The sequence below is a fragment of the Ostrinia furnacalis genome, unplaced genomic scaffold, assembly GCF_004193835.3.
Source record: "Ostrinia furnacalis isolate ACB-3 unplaced genomic scaffold, ASM419383v2 OfSCF5394, whole genome shotgun sequence".
Lineage (NCBI taxonomy): Eukaryota > Metazoa > Arthropoda > Insecta > Lepidoptera > Crambidae > Ostrinia > Ostrinia furnacalis.
The window spans coordinates 110,275-131,127 of NW_021135633.1; the positions used below are offsets into that span (position 1 = coordinate 110,275).

General features: G+C 36.2%; 2 protein-coding genes across 6 annotated transcripts in view; both read right to left on the reverse strand.

The window, feature by feature from the left end:
- Positions 1 to 326: 326 nt before the first annotated feature.
- LOC114361027 (serine protease 7-like) lies at positions 327 to 4,248 on the reverse strand. Its single transcript, XM_028315938.1, has 4 exons — positions 4,025 to 4,248; positions 2,731 to 2,917; positions 1,211 to 1,386; positions 327 to 830 (listed from the first exon to the last, which is right to left on the reverse strand). Exons 1-4 carry the CDS (start codon positions 4,092 to 4,094, stop codon positions 445 to 447), a joined length of 819 nt encoding a protein of 272 aa, XP_028171739.1. The 5' UTR covers positions 4,095 to 4,248; the 3' UTR covers positions 327 to 444.
- An 11,779-nt stretch (positions 4,249 to 16,027) lies between these two features.
- Positions 16,028 to 20,853, reverse strand: part of LOC114361026 (metastasis suppressor protein 1-like) — a 37,723-nt gene continuing 32,897 nt past the window's right edge. For 3 of the 5 annotated variants that reach the window (XM_028315936.1, XM_028315935.1, XM_028315933.1), the window contains 3 exons: positions 20,263 to 20,376; positions 19,725 to 19,852; positions 16,028 to 16,256 (listed from right to left, as the gene is read on the reverse strand). In XM_028315936.1, coding sequence (XP_028171737.1) covers positions 16,149 to 16,256; positions 19,725 to 19,852; positions 20,263 to 20,376 — 350 coding nt within the window. In that variant the 3' untranslated portion in view covers positions 16,028 to 16,148. The remainder of the gene's footprint in view (positions 16,257 to 19,724; positions 19,853 to 20,262; positions 20,377 to 20,853) is intronic. The other 2 variants (XM_028315937.1, XM_028315934.1) reach the window with 1 other exon arrangement.

Here is a 20,853-nt window from a genome sequence, read left to right on the forward strand (position 1 = left end):
CTACAACAATAAAATATAGAATTGAATTTATTTTCCTTTTAGGCATTTGATACCTATAAATACCTACTGAATATTATCTCACATTGAACTAAGTATCACAGGCTTATTTTAAAACTTGAACTTTAGAAAATACTAAAAGTAATGTAGTTTAAAACTACGTCTAATCACATTAAAGGTATGTAGGTACAAATAGTATGTAATTTAGATACCTAACATTATCCGATTTATAAAACTTTTTCAGTTTTTTTTTATTTTTCTTTACATAATATATTCTGACAGTACTGTCAACGTAAACAAATAAAGCTTAATCAAAATCAACTGCCTATGTTAATATGTTAACATATTTAGGGGTTTTCTTTTTAAAGCTTTTTTTCTAGTCTATTAGATACCACAATAGAACTACTTAATCAGTGCTTTTGAAATCCATTCCAACTTAATACAAATTCATTTGTTTATAATCTTTTCAATCCACTCCAAATGGTGGACAACACTAGTGTAAATCCCTGGGTAGCCTTTCGTTCCGCAAATAGTGTTGCCCGTGCTAGTCACCCCCCACAATTCCTTCCTATTCACCCCCCAAGTGAGGGGTCCTCCAGAATCTCCCCTGCAAGTATCAACATCCTTTTCTCCCCCTGCACATATAATAGGCTCTGGTAAAAGGAGGTGTTTGTAAGCTGATTTACATCTTGAGGTTGACCAGTAGGGTAGGTGGAGGTTTTTCTTGACGTTGCTGTAAACGCCTTTGGTGAAATCTTCTCCCCAGCCTGATGCTGTCAAAACCGCGTTTTCTGGAAGCTTGCCTGAAGGTAGACACACCGGTCTGATAGTATCTGTAAGGGAACAAAAGTAAATTAGGAAACTGTAGTATTAAAACAATCTTTTCGATGTCGGAAATCAATAAATTGAGTTCGCGACCTGGTGACGTCATAATCCCCAAACGTATAATGACATCACTAATTTAATAATTTCAAAGCTACTGAAAATATAAAGTTTGCAGCAAATTGAAAAGCACCTCAAATTTCAGGTCTACATTTTAGTGTTTTTATTAATGGTGTCAACTACCCAATGCTAATACGTTGTATTTTTGTCAACAAAACCGTGTACGATTTTTTTCTGTCTAACCCAAAGCTTAACAGACAAAGAATGCCCAATGGCATTAAGTTCGCCTTGTGACATTAAAGTATAAATAGATAAACAATCAAACACTGACCAGTATAAGGCGCGTCTCTCTCCAACGTCAGTATCGCCACATCGTGGTCCCTATCGTCGTAAAGCGGGTGCACTTCGATCGCAGCGACGTTGATCTTCACTGGGAGATGTGCGCACACGCCGTCTGCGCAGTCCACCGCTGTTGATAGGTCGTACTCGCCAAGACGTGCTACTAAGCTGGAATGGAGAAATAATAGGTTAGTTATGAGTGACTGAACCAAAGTAACCGACATAGCTCGCAGAATTGCTAAAATCAAGTGGCAGTGGGCGGGGCACATAGCTCGTAGAGACGATGGCCGTTGGGGCAGGAAAGTTCTCGAGTGGCGACCACGGGCTGGAAGACGTAGCGTGGGCAGGCCTCCTACTAGGTGGACCGACGATCTGGTAAAGGTCGCGGGAAGAGCCTGGATGCGGGCAGCGCAGGACCGTTCATTGTGGAAAACCTTGGGGGAGGCCTTTGTCCAGCAGTGGACGTCATTTGGCTGAAACGAACGACTGTTTCGTATCGTATCATTCATCTGTAAGTTTATTTTGGCGTTTGGATCAACTGTATGTCGAACGATTTGCGCACGCAACGTAAGAAACCTTTAGAAATAGGATAGATACTAACAAAAAAAATTACTACTGTCTTTTAAAAGCGATACCTGAATAGAACGCAATGATACTCGTAGAGTCATGTTTGTTGTTATGTTACACCCAATTTAAGTTCCTTGTGCATATTTAAAGTACCTCCTGCTTCGTCACACTTCCACATGAGACACTACCGCAGCATACGTACGCACTTTACGACTACAATCGAACTACCAATGGAAACTTTTGGTTAATACCTATTTGTGGTTTACTTAGTGTTAGAAAAGCTCTTAGCATTTTCTTTTTCATACAAATGTGTCACCAACTTTTGGTTAAGTTTAATTTATGTTTTAGGTTGAGCTGCACCATTTTATTTTTGATTTTAACAAACGTCAAAAGTCTGTCAAACTCCATACAAAAAGCACCGGTTATTGTTAAAGTTACGGTCAAAGTAAGTTGGTGCAACTCAGCCTTATTGTTTTTAAAAGGGCTTTTGTTGATGATAGAGCTTGTTCTAAGTGTCATGTTAACAGCATTGTTGTGTTTCCGCAGGTAGAAGTAAGATAGACAGTTCATCTGTGACTGAGTATTCCAGGTGAAGCATCTTCCATCTTCAGCCTGATCATAGGTTTCCAACAGGTGCCAAGAGCTTCGTCGTCGTCGTCGTCGTCGTTTCAGCCGAAAGACGTCCACTGCTGGACAGAGGCCTCCCCCAAGGATTTCCCCAAAGACCGGTCCTGCGCCGCTTGCATCCAAATACTTCCCGCGACCTTCACCAGATCGTCGGTCCACCTAGTGGGAGGCCTGCCCACGCTACGTCTTCCAGCTCGTGGTCGCCACTCAAGAACTTTCCTGCCCCAGCGGCCATCAGCTCTTCGAGCTATGTGTACCGCCCACTGCCACTTGCCAAGAGCTTAGTTGTAGATAAAAAAAATGAAATCATAATTATACCTTGTAGGCTTAGAAGCTCCAACGCCCTTGTTGACGCAGTGCGCAGCCGTGAGGATATGCCGCTTCGAAATGAGGGTACCGCCACATCGGATGTCTGCGCGCGCGCCGCGTCGGTAGTACTCTAAATGGACCAGCCAAGGCTCGTGATGCAGCGGGTTGGTGCTCGCTTCTACGCCGCATTTGTGATCTGGATATTGATTTAATTATTAGGATGATGATAAATAACCAAGCGGTTTTAGATCGCTTCTATGCTAGGTTTTGTGTTCCATAGAACACATACATAGATGGTTTTGATTAATAAGACAATGCCTCGAAATAATATAGCAGCCATTTAAGAATAATAATACTGCTCTACCGGAAAATTTCCTACGAATGAAGAATAAAATGTAACCCAGTTAGTGTGTTTCCTATAAGCACATCTTTGAACCGTTTCAGCCTAATATTTTACAAATAAAAAGCTTCATACCTTTCTTTTAAATTAATTACGGTTAGTTAATTCATTTTAATTCAAAATGAGTTAAAAATTCGCGCGAGTTACTCACTACTCGCCAGTTTTAAATTCACATGGTACAAATCCGGGTCATTTTTTAGGGAAATATTAGGAATTTGTATTCCACAGTTCATTCATTGATATTACACGCATGTAAATAACAACATGAATGAATGACGTGTATGTGACCACAACATGCACTATGTTTGTCTGGACTTCCCTGTCCAGGCCCATTGAGAAGAATTTAAGATACATTCATAGTTTTATGAATGAACCAAAACAATACCAAACTAATATCATAATCGATTCTTATTCTGATTTCATTACAATTATGATCAGATTAAAATCGGAAAATCGCAAAAAAATTAACACCACTTTAATTAGTTTTGGACGGTTTTGAGATATGATGCCGTTTGCTAGATATTCGAAAGTCGCATCAACTGGGCTTCGAGGAACGTCTAAATGAAACTCACAAAAACATCAGTTCAGTATCTACAGTGTAAGTATGCTAAAGTTTTATGTTATCCTAAAAAGTTGCTAATTTTCATGGTTACATTCATGGTGATAGACCTTAACCAGGAGACGAATTTACACTCATTACTAAGTGGTGGTATCACAGTTTTGGGAAAGTAGTATTCTAATAAAATTAATCTATGAAGATCAACTATTAACCAGGAACTTAATTTAGTTTATCACTCAACCCACTAACTAAACGAGCGTATTACGAGCAGTAGCGCTGTCACACAGCTTTTCCAAATAAAAAACTTTTTTGTCAAAAAAGAGTAAAACATATTTCCTACTTACCATTTTTAGTCAAATCCAATACACTCCCGGCCACTGCTTCGCACAAACACAGTAGCACAAACAACTTCATGGTAGCGAATTCAAATTTTTGAATTAACCGATATCCTGACCTCGTCGTGAAGGTTTTGAGGATGATGTTGAGGATCAACTGTCAAGGCAGAGCCTTGTATAGTTGTCCTGTAGGTTGTAGTTGTCCGGAGGACAGCTTGGGAGTGACCATTAGGTCGGTTTGCATGTATTTATAATAGTTTTAGTACGCGTCCAGGCAGCGGTTCGGTTTACAGCGGATGCGGACCGCATGCGGCGCTTGTGAACGTAACGTAACATTTTTAACGCAATGTATATACGGTTGAGCTCATTTAAGCACATGCCACGGCAGGTTTGGGTCCACTAGGGTAGTTTACTTGAAAGTTCACCATCATCAGGTCACTGGGGGAGCATGTCTCTCTAATTTACCAGTGGATGGAGGATTAGATCACTCCCCACGCTGGATAGATAGGAAGGCTTGATGTTCACATGTTTGCCCCTTACACAGGAGTTGCAGCGGTGGGAACGAGAGGTGGGAATTGTCAATGTCTGCCCCTTAGTTACCTTTTACCGTCTATTCGCGTTGTCCTTATGACATCCACGAGAAAATTAAGAGTGGTCCTACTATGCTTGAACCACACAGCCTCAAACTGGTAATTACCCATTATTTGATAAAATTATAGTATTCCTTTTGTTGTCTAACTTGAACTAAATCGTCCTAAGTCCTAACAATAATTTACTTATTTGTTTGTATATACCACAGGCCACAGCTTTATTAAATTTTCCTCTAATGCATTAATGCTATTTCATTGAATATTTATTATACATATAACTATCTGTATTATTACGGAACTAATGTTACCATAGTAACATTTATTGTGGGTAAAATGCCGAATACCTATGGCTTTATCTTGTTTTAATTTAGAACTTTTATAATATTTATTACGTATAATACTTACAATACATGTGTTGATTTAATACAGTGCGTTTCTATTTAAAGAAATACATAGCTAACAAAAACAGGAGGTTGTTAATTTTCTTTAAATGCATTGTTACTTTTATAATTGTCTGTTTTAGGTGTGCACGCTAGACTATACCTAATAGTCCTCAACCCCAAGGTTTATAACTTCATATACCGTGTAATGGCTATGCTCACGTGACATTGGCAAACGTGGAAACACAATAGCCATAGAGGAGAAGAAGAAGTACTTTTATAATCCTGTAGGTATTATTTCGATTTTCAATTCAACCATTAAGTGGTCGCGGATAAAAAACAGTACTTTTTCCGTTTCCAGCACTGAAAATTGTTCCTACCTCTAGCATGAACAACTTTCGTCTTCGAATCGTTTGCGTATTCGATAAAATTCGATACTCGATTTTTGAATATACGATAACATGACAATTTTGATTCTTAAAATAAGTTTCATGCAACCATTTCTCATACTAAGGTCACTTTACGACACGTTCACAAGGGCGCTGTTGAAGTTTTCGTACTAAATCCTTTGATGGCGATTCGAATACGTTATTCAGGTTTCTAAGCGTGTAGGCATAGATACTCACATTTTACGTACCAAAAGCATAATAATTGACATTCTATTACAAACTTTCATCTTTTCACCTAGTCAAGTTTTAAGTAGTTGCTGGATAAAAAAGCGGTACATCGTTATTTGTTGCGCTCCTTAGGAAGGCTTATGCCCAGCAGTGGACTGCCTGATGACTTTTAAATGTTTCACTAAAAAGTAAATTTCTTCAAAAACCAAAAATAACCAAAATTGGGTACAGTGGAAACAATGGTAGGAAATATGTGTGTAAAAACCCACACATTGGCGTGTATTACGAAACACTTACTAGAAAATTTACCAAAAGAGGCCTATCATAGCACGCTTCATACTACGTAGGAGGAAAACGATCGGAAGGAATCCCTCGCGACGTCATAATACGTCACAGCTCGTCACCACTCTTAAGTCCAGTTTCCTCCGAGACCCGTGACAATGGGACTTTTATTCACCACTATCTATTGAAGTTTGGACCACTTTATTGGGTTGGCAACCACCACATCTGATATTTAGGGTCCATTCATGAAATGAATCATAAAAATATCCTCAAATACGAGTAATTAAAGTCTATGAACTATTTAATGAGGTCTAAATGACCTGGGTATGTTTTGTAATCTGAGTTAGGTCATACTGTACGTGCTTGGGGAACCACCATTGTATTGCTGTTACTAAGCCTATGCTTAAAGTGACGATTTTTAAACGCCTTTTTGCAGAAAATGAATTACTTTTATGACGTAATTATTTGTGCGAGTTTGAAGTTTGTTATTTGGTAGAGTTTAAAGACGAAATTGTTATTTTGTGTCATAATGTCGTAAAAATATGGTCCATTATGAAATGATCTTAATATTCCAAGTTAATAATATTTATGGATGTTTATAATAAATAATAAAAACACATAGGGGACATAATGATCATTTATTTCACCAATCAATTACATACGCAACCTTCTTATGGAATACACTTTAAAAGGACAAACAGTTTTGAATTCTCTAAACACGAACCGCTGTGGAAATAACTACTAAATTGTTGATATTCCATGAAAATCTATAATAAAATTTTGCCTATAAATTATTATAAACAATGCAAGAAGTTTCACTCTGTAGCGCTTTATTTAAACATTAAACTCATCAACGTTTTTAAAATCTGTCCAGCAGTTTGGAAATAATATTAAAAATCGATTTACGGAAGATACTAAATATTTCATTTCAACTTACAAAAACATTATGATATAAAACTTTTGTGTACTTTGATTCCATACATTTGTGTATTTTCTTACGAATCATACAGTAATTATTTCCACAACAGCAAAAAGCAGGGAAGTATACCGCAACAACATGAATATTTGGACGTCCATGATACAAGATTATAATCAGATATGTAAAGAACGACTACCCTACAGCTATATCATTATAAACACACTTAACAACTACTTATTAGTTAAGACTATCAGTACTGCTCGTTAAAATGAAAAGAAAAACAAAATATTACAAATTATACATTACAAAATGGGGTAAAATATTGTTGCTATTAAACACTATAAACTAGTACGCCGGTGTTGCCATAAAATCTGGATAAAGCGTTAAAATAATGTTACCATGTACATACGAGCATATCTACATTATAGTACGTACACCCTACGTCATTATGTTTAGCCTGAATATTAAAAAAATATTAAATTAACTGTTAGCCTGCTCCCCCATTTAGCTACCTAAAAACCTACACTCTTATAAAAAATTAGGATGTTATCTATAAAAATGCTATACGTATTTAAAATATATAACCATATAAATATTCTGATGACAGTGTATAAATATCGATATACGATCTTTTAAATGTGAGCATCAAAGTGTTATAAAGACAATTTTAAAAGTACCTACAGCCTATAATGGTGGCAACACACATCAATACATTTATTAATAAATTACTTTGACACCCACCTTTTAAATATGCGAGAAAAATGACAAGGTCTCAAATCAGTAGATATGTGTCTGATATTTATTTTTTACCTTCCAAAAAACGGTACATTGGACTACCAAAGGGTAATAAAGATATAAAATGGCGATATAGTACGTCGATATAATATTGTTGTAAGATTTTCAAGATCTACTATGTAATAAGTATGGATTGGAAATAAGATAATCATTTGTGAATACGGTATGAACCGGTTGTTATTAAACTTTTGTTTAAACACTCGATTACATTTCCAATCGATACACAAAGCATCGATTAACAATTCGATATAATATCTCGCCTAAAACTACTTCGGAACAGTGTAACAGAGCGCGCATGTGTGTTATTTAACTAACAATAATCGAAGAGTTACCTTAATTTTCTATAGTCCATAATCCGTCAATATTAAATTCGTAAAATCTTGTCTTGCAACTCCATCTTAGTATTGGGATCATGCAAAATCATTATTAAATGTAACATCCATCAATGGAATTCAATTATGATGATAATTTCATAACTATACATCAGTAGGTAGATCTCATTCTTTTCTTTGCAAATGGAACAAACCGTTGCTTTGTGCAAAATAACTGTCAAAAACTTAAGTTTAAAAACGGTATCTTGGTTCATTTTGGCGAAATCTTGGAAATCTACAGATGTTTAGTTATAGAAATAAAATAGATAATCTCAAAACTGAGGACTATATTATGTCTAATTGGCATAATCAATCACGAGATTTTTTGAGAATTTATCTATTTGAATTACCTATTGGTCAGACCAGGTTTCTATGACACATTCTCCTCAAGTCAAGTTTTCTTTGAACATTCTGAACTCAAGTTCAATAACTAGTTGTTAGTTGTAGTTCCACAAAACGGTGCTCAAAGCTCGATTTGAAACTCAGCCAAATATCAGTCCAGTTTTCTCTAAACATTAAAATTTAACCAATCACAATCTTGAGAAGTAAATCGAGTTTTGAGCTTCTTCTTTTAATTAAATTGTCACCTGAGTAACACATTTCCCCTTATGACACACGTTATGAACTCATTCATCATTCAATACATATGTTTTGTTCTTACACAACAATTACCTAGTACGGTCATATAAATAATCTAGGAAGGACATACACAATTTTGTCAATAGTTAGTTTTGGAGTAGCCCACGTAAATAGTTGTTTAGAGCCCTTTCAATTTTATTCGTTTTTATAATAAATCAGTGACGTTGCATTATAAAATAGGTGAAATTCAACTCACATAACTTACAATCAAGATATTCTATTGAGCCACGGTTTTTAAACAGAAATTGCCCACATTTTTATTAAATGTCCAAGAGCCTATCTAAATCTAAACCAGTAATGAATATGATTCAAAATATTTTACAAATTCCATAGCTTGATAGAGTTTAGGAATTCTTGATTGAGTCAGCCGGTCAAAACGTCCAGGCAAATACAGGTAATATTTCAATATTAAATATTAACCCGTTTAAATTAATTAAAAGAGTTTAGGTCCTAAAGCAGTTAGTGATGCTACATAGTCACACAAAACTCATGGATAAGATAGCCAGTTCCTCCGTGGTTGATGATTCCGGGTGAAGCTCGCTTCCACCTTCGGCCTGATCATCACTTACCATCAGGTGAGATACAGGGCAAGAGCTTCCTCGTTATGGATAAAAAAAAAAGAATAAAGGCTTGCCACAACTGACTACGTAATCGTTACTGCTATTACTCAATTTCCCGGCATTTCATTAATGTCATCGAAATTCAATCAAAATTATTGTGGTTGATGGAATGCATGTATTTATCCTTTTAATATCATCGCATCATCAAATTTTTCAATCAATAAAGATTTGAATTTGAATTTTACGTCATAAATAGCAAATAAAATATTAATGTAACTTGTTTAAAACCTATCGGTCATATTCAATGTGGTTCGAATTTGTCATAATAATTTAACGGTGGTGAGGGGCAATATCTCTTACCTAACAAACGATAGATGGTTAGTAATTTTGACACAAATAAATACAGGACAAATTCTCCATACATACATTGTCGTATCTAGTAAACTAAGAGCTAGTGAACGCCAGACCTACATTATTTTATAAAAGCTGAAAGTTTGTCAGCGTATGCTCCCAATATAGGTTAGAATGCTGGTGAATCATGAAGTTTGGGTCATCGTGGCTTTGGCAGCTATCCTAAAAAAACTGTCTGGCAAGGAGTTGGAACTGTAAAAACTGTCTGGCTGATGTGGAAACATCAGCTTTATATTTTTTTAATCACTATCTCTACTGTCACAAACGCCATATTAGTACATACTAAAACATTATACAAAACCGCAACAAACAACTCAATATTTCTATAATCAGAGTGTAATACCGTACCTACCTAGATAAGAAAGCCAACCGAAAGTAGCATTGCTATGCCTATTTACCGGTATTTTATTTATAAATTGGTCGTTCCACCGATAAAATGTCTCGGTAGGAAAATACGACACGAATGATAAGAAAATCCAGGTAGGCAAAATGTATTAATAATGTACTGTTCCTATGCACAAATTATATTGAACTAGCGGCCGCCCGGGACTTCGTACGCGTGGATCCCGTTTTAATCCCTCAGAAGTTGAATTTTGAAAAATCCCGTCTTAGTGAGAACCTACGTTCTACAATTAACTTTTAAAAAAAATAAAACCGACTTCAAATGCGTGAACACAAAAAAAAACTAAAAATAAAAAATATTGCGTATAAAAAAGTTCATCCCCAATTTTCCACCCTTGGGGATGAAATATTTTCTTCAAATTCGCATGAAACCACCCTTTTGATAATACCTATTCAACAAAAAAATAATCGTTCAAATTGATTTATAATCGGCGGAGATATTGCGTATAAAAAAGTTCATCCCCAATTTTCCACCCTTGGGGGTTGATTTTCTATTATTAAATTTAAATGGGACCACCCTTGAGGTATTACCTATACGCCGAAAAAAGATTTGTTCAAATCGGTTCATAATTGGCGGAGTTATCGCGTAACAAACATAGAAAAAAAAAAAAAACGGGTCGAATTGAGAACCTCCTCCTTTTTTGAAGTCGGTTGAAAAGGAACCTCATTGCAAAATTTGAGAATCTTAGCACTTGTAGTTTCTGAAATTTCGTGATGAGTGTGTGAGTCAGTCAGTGACCTTTCGCTTTTATAAATATAGATAGATTGTTGCGTATTTTTCTGCGGTTCTACCAGCCAGTAAGTCTATGTCGCGCACGGATAATTTTTTATCGCCTTGAAAGTATATCTGTCTCTTTTACACCTTTATAAAGAGAAAAAGAGAGACACACTGTCGCCTTTATAATCTTAAACGTCATAAGGTTGAGAATTGTTGCGTTTTGTTGAATCAACTTAATTGCCTACCCTAACGAAATCATCTCGCTAAAGCGTGCCAACTGACCACAGCGTCTACGTATGTAGTAATGAATCAGTAGGTGATTCGATCGGTGACTTACCCTTAGGTAGGTCAGGTCATTGTGTGAATGTCCCGAAATCTACATTTGTCATGCACGTGTGGAGTAGGTAAAGGTACGCTAGTAAAGGTGTTTATATACAGCGGTTCGTCAAGTTACATGCTTCTTATGTGCCTAGTAATAGAGGCATTTTTAACGAAAAATTATAGTTTGATGTGCTGCCGTCTATACTAGGCTAACCTTTTTAGGAATGTATACTGAACCATCATTTGGAATGAAAACAATAGTTTTAAAAGTCAAAATAACGGAATTTAACTAAAAAAATCCCCGTTTTTCCCTAGAAAGGAATCCCCGGAATAAAAGCCCAATAACCAATTTTAAAGTACCTTACACTTTTTAATAATGTTTTATGTGTTACCTCGGTCTTGTTTGTTTTTTTTTTATTTACCTCTTTTGTCTTTTGTGATGTCCATTGCAATAAATGTTTCTTTCTTTCTTAGTTTCACAATAAAACTACTTATGTAAGCTGTGTTATCAATCGGTCAGTTACGCAATTATTGTTTACTCACGAAAAATTCTTCTCTATTCCTGTTTGCCCAAAGCTGAAAAGCCTCTAAAAATAGTAGATCACTAACTAAATTACCTACAAGCAGGACATCACCATAATTAACCGTATTTTGATGCCTACAATGGTGTTTGTTTACGTATTTACGTCATTGACTTATTATTTTGTCTCATAGTAGTTTCCCTGCGCGTTACAGTATGTTTTTGCCACGTGCGTAACCCCATCAGTCACCGTTGTAGGTAACAAAATAACTTGTTATAACATTTTCAGCATGTAATTTTACTTTAATAAATTACTGCTGTCTAAAAATTAATCTTTAATTATTTTTAAGCAAAAAAATAACAAAGAAAACTAGCGGTTTCGAGTTTCTTTAAGAAACATTTTAAAATAGAAATTTTAATAATTGATTAGAAAATACGAAACCATTGCTCGTTCGTAAAATCGTTTATTAACGGAAAAACTTCTTTATTAGATTATACATTAATTGTGTTTGTATAGTGTTAAAGGTAAGTAAGTTAGAATTTTATAATAATACTAGCTGTGCCCGCGACTTCGTCCGCGTGGAATAATGACTTTGGGTAGGCACTTTTAATAATTTAGTCTAATTATTTTACAAATAGCTTTTGCCCGCGACTTCGTCCGCGGAGAAGTCGAAAACGTTCTCATTCGATTTTTAAATGTTTTTAACGTTATTATCTAAATGTTTGAATACTTATAAAATATAAAAATCTTAAAGGTTAAATTAATAAACATAAAAATAAAATTTTCTTATATTTTATGAATATGCAGCTCGGCCTTTGATCGGTGGTATTATCTTTTTGCAACGAAATCGAAAACTACACCTACCGCAGTATTATTGGTAAACTTTTTTTTTATTTTCCTACAGGTGCTAGAATCACCAAGCTTCTAGCATGCCACTGGCCGTGGGAGAAGGAGCTTTTCCTCAAGACTACTCCCACTACCTCAAGGGCCTCCGCCAAAACTCTCGCGCGAAAATGAGTTTATGTATACAGCGCAAGCAGGTGCCCGCGGCTTGACCGTCATGCATTACTATGCATTGTTAGGCGAGCCGCACGCAGCGGGCACCAACTCCGAGGTTAAGTGGAGGCCCCTAGAGTATGATAGTCTTTAACTTTTAGGGGAACAATTCTGTCATACATGATTTTTGCGAAACTTTAACCGTTTACGCAGCGTCAGTAAATAATGTATTAGTAGTCCAGTCAATAAAGCATTATAGATGGAAAACTGTAGAACACAATTTCTGACTTCAGGACTTTATTTAGACTAGTTAGGAGGTGAACATAGCAAAAGTCCCCGCCCTTAGCCCTTGAGCCGGCGAGGAGAGGGGGGTTTAAAGGTGCCACTTTTCGGTTTTTCGCTTAATCCTCGGAAACTATGCGTCCTAGTGACATGACTACTTTGAACCAAAAAAAGCATATTCAATTTGCTACAAGTGAGATAGACAAGTTTTTCTGTAAATTGTATAGTTTTCGCGGCATCTGCTCTAGAAGGTCTGTAATATTGGAAATTTTATTTTTGTCTTACATGTTTCCATCAGGAGAAAATCGACTAAATCAACATTGAGCAATCATTCTAGACATGCGGGAGCATGTTAAGCCTAGTTCCAGGGAGGGGACTGCACCGTGCGTATATTTAGACGAACCANACTGGACTATAGTTTATAATGAAACTCTTTCATAACACTTCATTGAAACGTACGTCAAAACAGGTTTCCTTATAATCATTACATGACGAAATCGCCGTATCAAGTTAATTCAATTTCAGAATAATTTGAAAATATGGTGCAGTCTTGTTGTCCCCCCTGGGAGAGCCAACAGGATTTCGAAATCCTGTTGTCCCCCCTGGCTAGGGGAAACAACAGGACTAGATTTTTAATCAATGATTTGAGGACTGTTGTTCCCCCTGGCAAAAATTATTTAAAAGCCTAAAGGTACTATTTTAGACTATTTCAAAATCTGCTTTACTTGCTTTTAACAGATCGTTATGAATTATCCCACGCCTAAACCATTGAACCGATTTTGATATTTAGATAGTTTTGAGTCCTGGGAAAAGTCGTTGGACAGTTTTTATCCCGGTTTTTGAAACAGTGATGCGCTCTATATTTTTTCTGTGACGGACAAAATTTTACACGGACAAAGACGTAGGCAAAAGCTAAGTACCTCTATTATGCTATTCTCATCTATAAAAAATATTATCTACTGTAAAGTTTATCAAGTGTAAGTAAAAATCCATTTAAAAAAAATCCATTTAAAAGTTTTTACGTGAAAGAGTATCAAACATCGATACTCACAAACTTCCGCATTTACTTACGACATTAGTAGGTAGGATGCTAAAACTGAATAATTTGAAATTAATCATAATATTCAACAAATTAATTGCTCAGTGACAGTGATTCAACTAGCAGCCGCTCGCGATTTCGTCATATTATTTTCTATCCTACATATTATTTTCTATCCTTTAATAAATAAATTCCGTTCTTAGTGGACGTCTACACCGTATAAGGAACCTACCTGCCAAATTTTAAGTTTGTAGGTGTTAGTTAATACCGGCCGGCACCAATACCTATCAAAATTGTAATTTTTACCTACTTAACAAATATTTAGGTATTCAGTTTGGCAATTTGGCATTCAGTCAAATACTTCAGTTTTTCGTAAATTATGCTATAAAAATTTATGGCTTTTTAATAATTTTTGCCAGGGGGGACAACAGTCCTCAAATCATTGATTAAAAATCTAGTCCTGTTGTCTCCCCTAGCCAGGGGGGACAACAGGATTTCGAAATCCTGTTGGCTCCCCCAGGGGGGACAAGCAGGGGGGACAACAGGACTGCACCGAAAATATTTACTTAATTATATTTCATGAATAACGGAAGAATAGATAAAAATGCATATTACCATTTATCAAAACCTTTTTTTTAAGTTTCACCTTCTGGCTCCATTATCAGACCAGTTCCATGACATCAGTATATTGCATTATCATACGCGCCGTGATAAAATCTTATCGATTCTTTTTAGACGACAATCGCGTAAATTCGATAAAATGCCTTGATAATCAGAAAGCGGGTCTAGTTCAGCTTGCAAGATTTGACCCAAACATACATTGCAAGTTAAATATAAACCTGTAATAAAAAGTATTGAGAAAGTCGCTGTATAAGGTCGCTATTTATTTTTGATTTAATATAATTATTATACCAACGTCACTGATTTATTATAGAACTTTTACATCAGTAGGTAATATTACATGATTTCTCTTTGAGTAGTTTTTTGAGTAGTTGACACTTAAACATTGACATTTTGAATGAGCTGTCAAAAGGTTGTTAATTTTTGTATGCTATGCTCGTTTTACATGATTTGTTAAAAATTTAAATGTTTGTTATTCGTATTTTTTACTTTTATTTTAGCAGCAAACACACTCGTAGTTCATATGGACACAAACTGATTCATTCACCTTATAGATATTACATACATATCGTACATTCCGTGGACTATGAAAAAGTATGAAAGTCAAGTCTTGTGACAGTATGAAAAATTCCCATTTACTCTTTATAATATTTACTTACATTTATCGCCATAAAGTTACAAGCTTTTGGATAATAGACCTCACGTATTATGTAGTAACGTTGTTATTCTAAAATGTACTTTAAGTGATACAACTTGAAGCCTATTTTCCAAAGTAACACATTCGTATTGACCTTTCGTATTTCTCACAATTTGGTATAAAGCCAAGATCACACTGCTGAGTGCCTGTAGAAATAATTGAAATCTCAGATCTTACTAATAACCACAGCTTCTGAAGACAGACAGACTGAAGAATAAAATTGTCATTTTAACGTACTATACCGAACTTATTCTGCAGATTAAAGTTATGTGGCGACTTAATATTAAATTTAATACGCCTAGATAGTCTTCATAAGCACTTCATCTAAGCCTTGGCGCAGATTACCGATTTTTAGTAGGTCGATAGTTGGGCCCGATTTTAATTTGTATGAAGAATCGTCCGATACCAAATCGGTGTAATATGCGCACTTTCATACATCTTCGTACTGATTAACAGCCCGAGCACGACCTAACTATCGGCCAACTAAAAGTTAATGGTCTGCGTCTAGGCTAAAATGAGGCAAAAATCGAATGTCATCCTGCATAAGTTTTCACAAGTACCTATTTGACTTTGTCAACTGTGAAAAAAAACTTAGCCACTGGTCTAGTTTGAAAAGCCTCACCTTTCTTGGTTTCTAAAGCCTGGTCCGTGAGCACGTAGAATTTTGTCCAATGACCCCAAGCTACCCATCCTTATCACTCGCACGTAATTATGTTGCTGTCGCGCTCGCACACTCACTGCGGGCGCCCGTCGCACAGTCACGACAGCGGAAGCGGACGGAAGGATGGGTAGCTTGGGGTCATTGGACAAAATTCTACGTGCTCACGGACCAGGCTTTAGACGTTATAATCAATAACTCTCGACGGTTAAAAAAAATTTTTACCCTTAAAAGCAAGCAGTGTGACCTTCACATAACAGTTACATAGATGTCGCTTGTAGTACATACAACAGCTCACCATCTCTCTTCATAGTTTAGCGAATCTTCGGCGCTGACCGATCATTGCAATGCTTGTTCCGACGTAGTGTAGCACCGCGTTTGATTTGCTCCATCAGAGACGTGTGGCACACGCGAGGGTCCGGCTGGAAAGATTAGTGTGGTGGTTAAATAAACTATTTTTTTTTTTTAAAGATTATTAGTAATTTGTTATTGCACAAATTACTAATACTCCCGTTAGCCCCTCGTACTAAGCTAAATATTCTTGTATCACGAGTGAGCTCACCACAATAGTCGAGCGGTGGCGGGGACCGAACCCGCGTTCCCCGGATCACGAGTCGGCCAGTCCGACCCCTTCACCGTTCGGCTATCGTGGCTTCAAAAAATTAGGCAAAGAGTAGCTGATAAGTTTTGAAGAGATCATCATCGCCAATGTTGAGGATTTTTGTGTAGTAGGGTGCAAAAATGACATTTGGTTTGACAGTGTGTACGACATTAGTTTTGTTTAAATACATTGTAAGAACTAAATAGGTACACAACTTTTCATAGTATTTATTTTTATGCACATTTCAAGTAGATCTTTTAGAAAAGACATAACTTAATTTAGCTTAGTAATTATGTAAAATTAAGCTTAAGATACGTGTTACTTGTTACTTAGATGATGTTATATTCAGCATAATAAAATAAAATCGATGTTTTAATATTTTTAAGCGTGTGGATTTCAAATGACAAATATTAAATACAATATAAATAACTATTAATACCTACCTACATGAAGCTTATAATTAAAACCGCCACCAGCAATAAGTACCAATCCTCAATCAAAAAGTGCATAATGCTATAATACTGTAGAACTTACAACTACCCTCATCCAAAATAGCATTTTAAGCGTGATAATAAGGCTGGTTGTATAACCTGTCTCTTTCTTGCTTATACATGTAAAATGGATAGCACCAAACTAACCCCGGTTATAACAAAAGTAATAATTTGATTTCTTTCAACTTATAAAATAGATTTTTGAAAAACAGCCTAATCAATTATCACAATCCTTCTCCCACGTATCGAAATTCGTCCAGCCAAGACATAATAAATAGGCATAGTTACTTCGATTACACATTATTTTATTATATTAATCAGAAGAATAGCGATTTATATTAAAATAGCTGAAATCATTTGAAGATTTTAAAAACGCTTGCTTGAAAGTGCCTCAAAAGCGTTGAGCAAAGCGACTTTGCTGCTGTGAGATAAGATTCCTAATTGTTTAACTCAACATCTATCACGATTGCTTTCAATATAACTATGTTTAGACGACACATCAAACTAAACAATGTATAGCCTGACCAGGAACATAAAAACCCTGGCATAGAGGCGCTTCAATTGCATTTGATAGTGCAACACTGAGTACAGTCGTACATGTGTTAAATTAATAGGCTAAATTTATGTATCAGGATTCAGGATTACGGGCTAATTTGATATTTTCATAAATTAACGAAAAATATTATTAAAGGTAACCTGGTTTAAATAAATTAAATGAAACCATCAATCGAGCTAGTAGGATTTATTTTATTATTCATCAATAATCAAATTCAGAACTTGAATATTCAACTGCAATGTCTGCTCATGAACGCTTCAAACTCGGTACTTCTTTCCCAATTCCATAAAATTCAAAACTTAGAAAGTGACAAAAAACATTAAAATAAGTAGTTGAAACAGACTACAGCTAATTTTCATAGTGGACTGTACTATACGATAAACATGTCAGTCAATTTGACAACCTTTGTCGGAAACATTATTCAATGAAAATATTGTCCGAACCCTTAGTATTTCTCTTCGACAAATACATTAACACATCGTGAACCACTTTTCTTTCACGACTATAAAAATATTTTAGCAATTTAATTCACAAAATCAATTGCAAACATTTAAAATAAAGTTTGTTTACACTTTGACAACAATAGACTGACATGCAAGGTGACATGTCAATGAAGTTTTCAGTTACTGTTGCCATTAAAAGAAATTAGTACCATTAGTTTTCCGCAACATGGCGAGGGTTTTTATGTTCCTGGTCAGGCTATAGCACCTTGTGTAGTTCACATAGGTGCTATTTTGCCACAAATATGCCTGATGTGACTATCCCACCTCTCGTTCCCACCGCTGCAACTCCTGTGTAGCCAGGATCTACAGCTTGACCGCCAATAAAAACCCAACCAGTGAAGGTCAAGTGTGTGTCGACTGTATACACATGTCAAATTGAAAGCAATTGCAATAGATGCTAAGTAACACAATTAGGACGAAGAAGTCGTATTATTGAAGCATTCGAACTCCAATCTGAATCAATCTTATGATTCTATGGATGAATATTTTTCGATTAGGACTACTGTTTGCACTCACTAGTTGGCGCCACTGGTGAGGCTCTGTCATTCGCTAGTGGCGCCAACTCCGTGACTTCAAATGAAATCTTAGATATTTACGTTCACTACTTGGCGCCATTATCATCATCAACATTATTTCATCATTTATTTATTCCAAAAACAAAATACATTGTATAGGAATATTAAAATTCACATAATCTGCAATTCAATTAAAATAAAATTAATCTAATCAAGTGACTTTACTCGCCAGTGGCGCTAATTTGGTAAACACAAATGCGATAACCCTGCTTTAGAATTTACGCTTACCAGTAGGCGCCTGTATCTCTATCAAGACAGGATCTTACTCGCCAGTGGCGCCAATCTGGTGACTCTTGGCGCCACTATATTAGCCTAAAGTCACCAATCGGCGCCACTACTTTAGGGAACCATCAGTGGCGCCAACTGGTGATTTTTGGAACGAATGCTTCAAAATACGTTGTATTTATATTTGCCTGTGATATCTGTCAAACATTGTACCTGCGCGGACGAGTTGATTAGCGTCCTAACCGTCATTGCTCGGGATGACTCAATCTGCCACCTCTGTATGAATACACCTTTGTTAGAAGCTACTTGAAATATATATTTTTGTTATTTATTAACTTTGATTACTAAATTAGTTATTATTTTAATGATTATGCCTTTATGCAAACTTTTTAAAACCACATATTATTATATAAAATTTTAGTAATAAATAAAATTAGTAAATAAACATAATAAAAACACCATATTAGTAATGTATTATTTTCATAATACGTACGTTACGTAATATTGCCAGCAACGTTTATAATATTGCCAGCAACGTTGACAATATTGCCAGTAACGTTGACAATATTGCCAGCAACGTTGATAATATTACCAGCAACTTTGACAATATTGCCAGCAACTTTGACAATATTACCAGCAACTTTGACAATATTGCCAGCAACTTTGACAATATTGCCAGCAACTTTGACAATATTACCAGCAACTTTGACAATATTGCCAGCAACTTTGACAATATTACCAGCAACTTTAACAATATTGCCAGCAACGTTGACAATATTTTGACAATATTACCAGCAACTTTGACAATATTGCCAGCAACTTTGACAATATTACCAGCAACTTTAACAATATTGCCAGCAACGTTGACAATATTGCCAGCAACTTTGACACTATCGCCAGCAACTTAGACCCGAAGTGTTCACAAAGTGTTCACATTACCTGTGCGTGTGCGTTTATCATGTCCCGTACGGTATTCGCTCGAGTGGAGTCCAGTTGCCGCCTCTGCTGTTGGATCGTCGCCGAGAGCTTGTCTAGGAATGCTGGCTGCACTGCCGTGGGCATTATTCCTGGGGAATAGGGATCATTTTTGAACAGGAAACATTTAGCGTTCGAATTTCTATAAGGATGACAATCGAAATAGAAATAAACTATAATGTGAAACTATAGTTGAACGATTCGTAAGTAGCGAAAATCGAAACTGCATCCCACTAATATCTACTATAGTCTATCCAATATAGCTTGATTAGAATGACAGTTGTCAAACGAATGTGACTAGTGCTGGGTATGTTTCGTACGGTTCACATAGATGTATCGATAAGTTTTCGAAAAAATGATATAAAAAAATACACCCAATTTTTCTTCATATCTTTATTCATAAAAATGACAATTAAAATTTATATATAAAGACAAATTCGGAACTGATATGATATTTTGACCTGACCGCAGACTGAATCCAGTTTTATAAGTTTTTGCTCACCTTTGCTTTTCGGTGGCGAGTCAGCCTGAGTGATGGTAGATATGGCCCGCCTGGTGGTCCGTGGCGACAACTGTGGCGCTAGTTTCGCGCTCAAACTCGCTATTAGACCACCTTCTATAACAAAAAAAGTAATTTTAACCTATGGAGCATGGGAGATACAATTCACAAGCAATACTAGCGACTTTGTTAGCGCCTGGATAAAAATAGCAATAATACTCTGTGACGGTCCTTGGAGTCCAGAGGGCTGCCACTAGCTGGACAAAGGTTAGCAGTAGGTACGGTGGACTCACGTATGGCGTGGCGCTACGCACATTCTATGAAGATAGAAAGAAAGAGGACGGGTGGCAAACGGGTTCCCAAGCTAAGGTGTAATGTGAGCAAGATTGAGTCTTTGGAGAGAGGTTATCTTCAGCAGAAGACTGCCATAGGCTGAAATAATGATGCAGTAGCCGAGCCCATCAGGCTAGGATGCGCGCCGTGATAAAATCTTATCGATGACTTTGACAAATGTATGGGCTTATCGCGTAAAATCTATAATATGCCTCGGTAAAAGTTTATCGTGTCGCATTGTGGCGCACCAGCTGTTGCGCG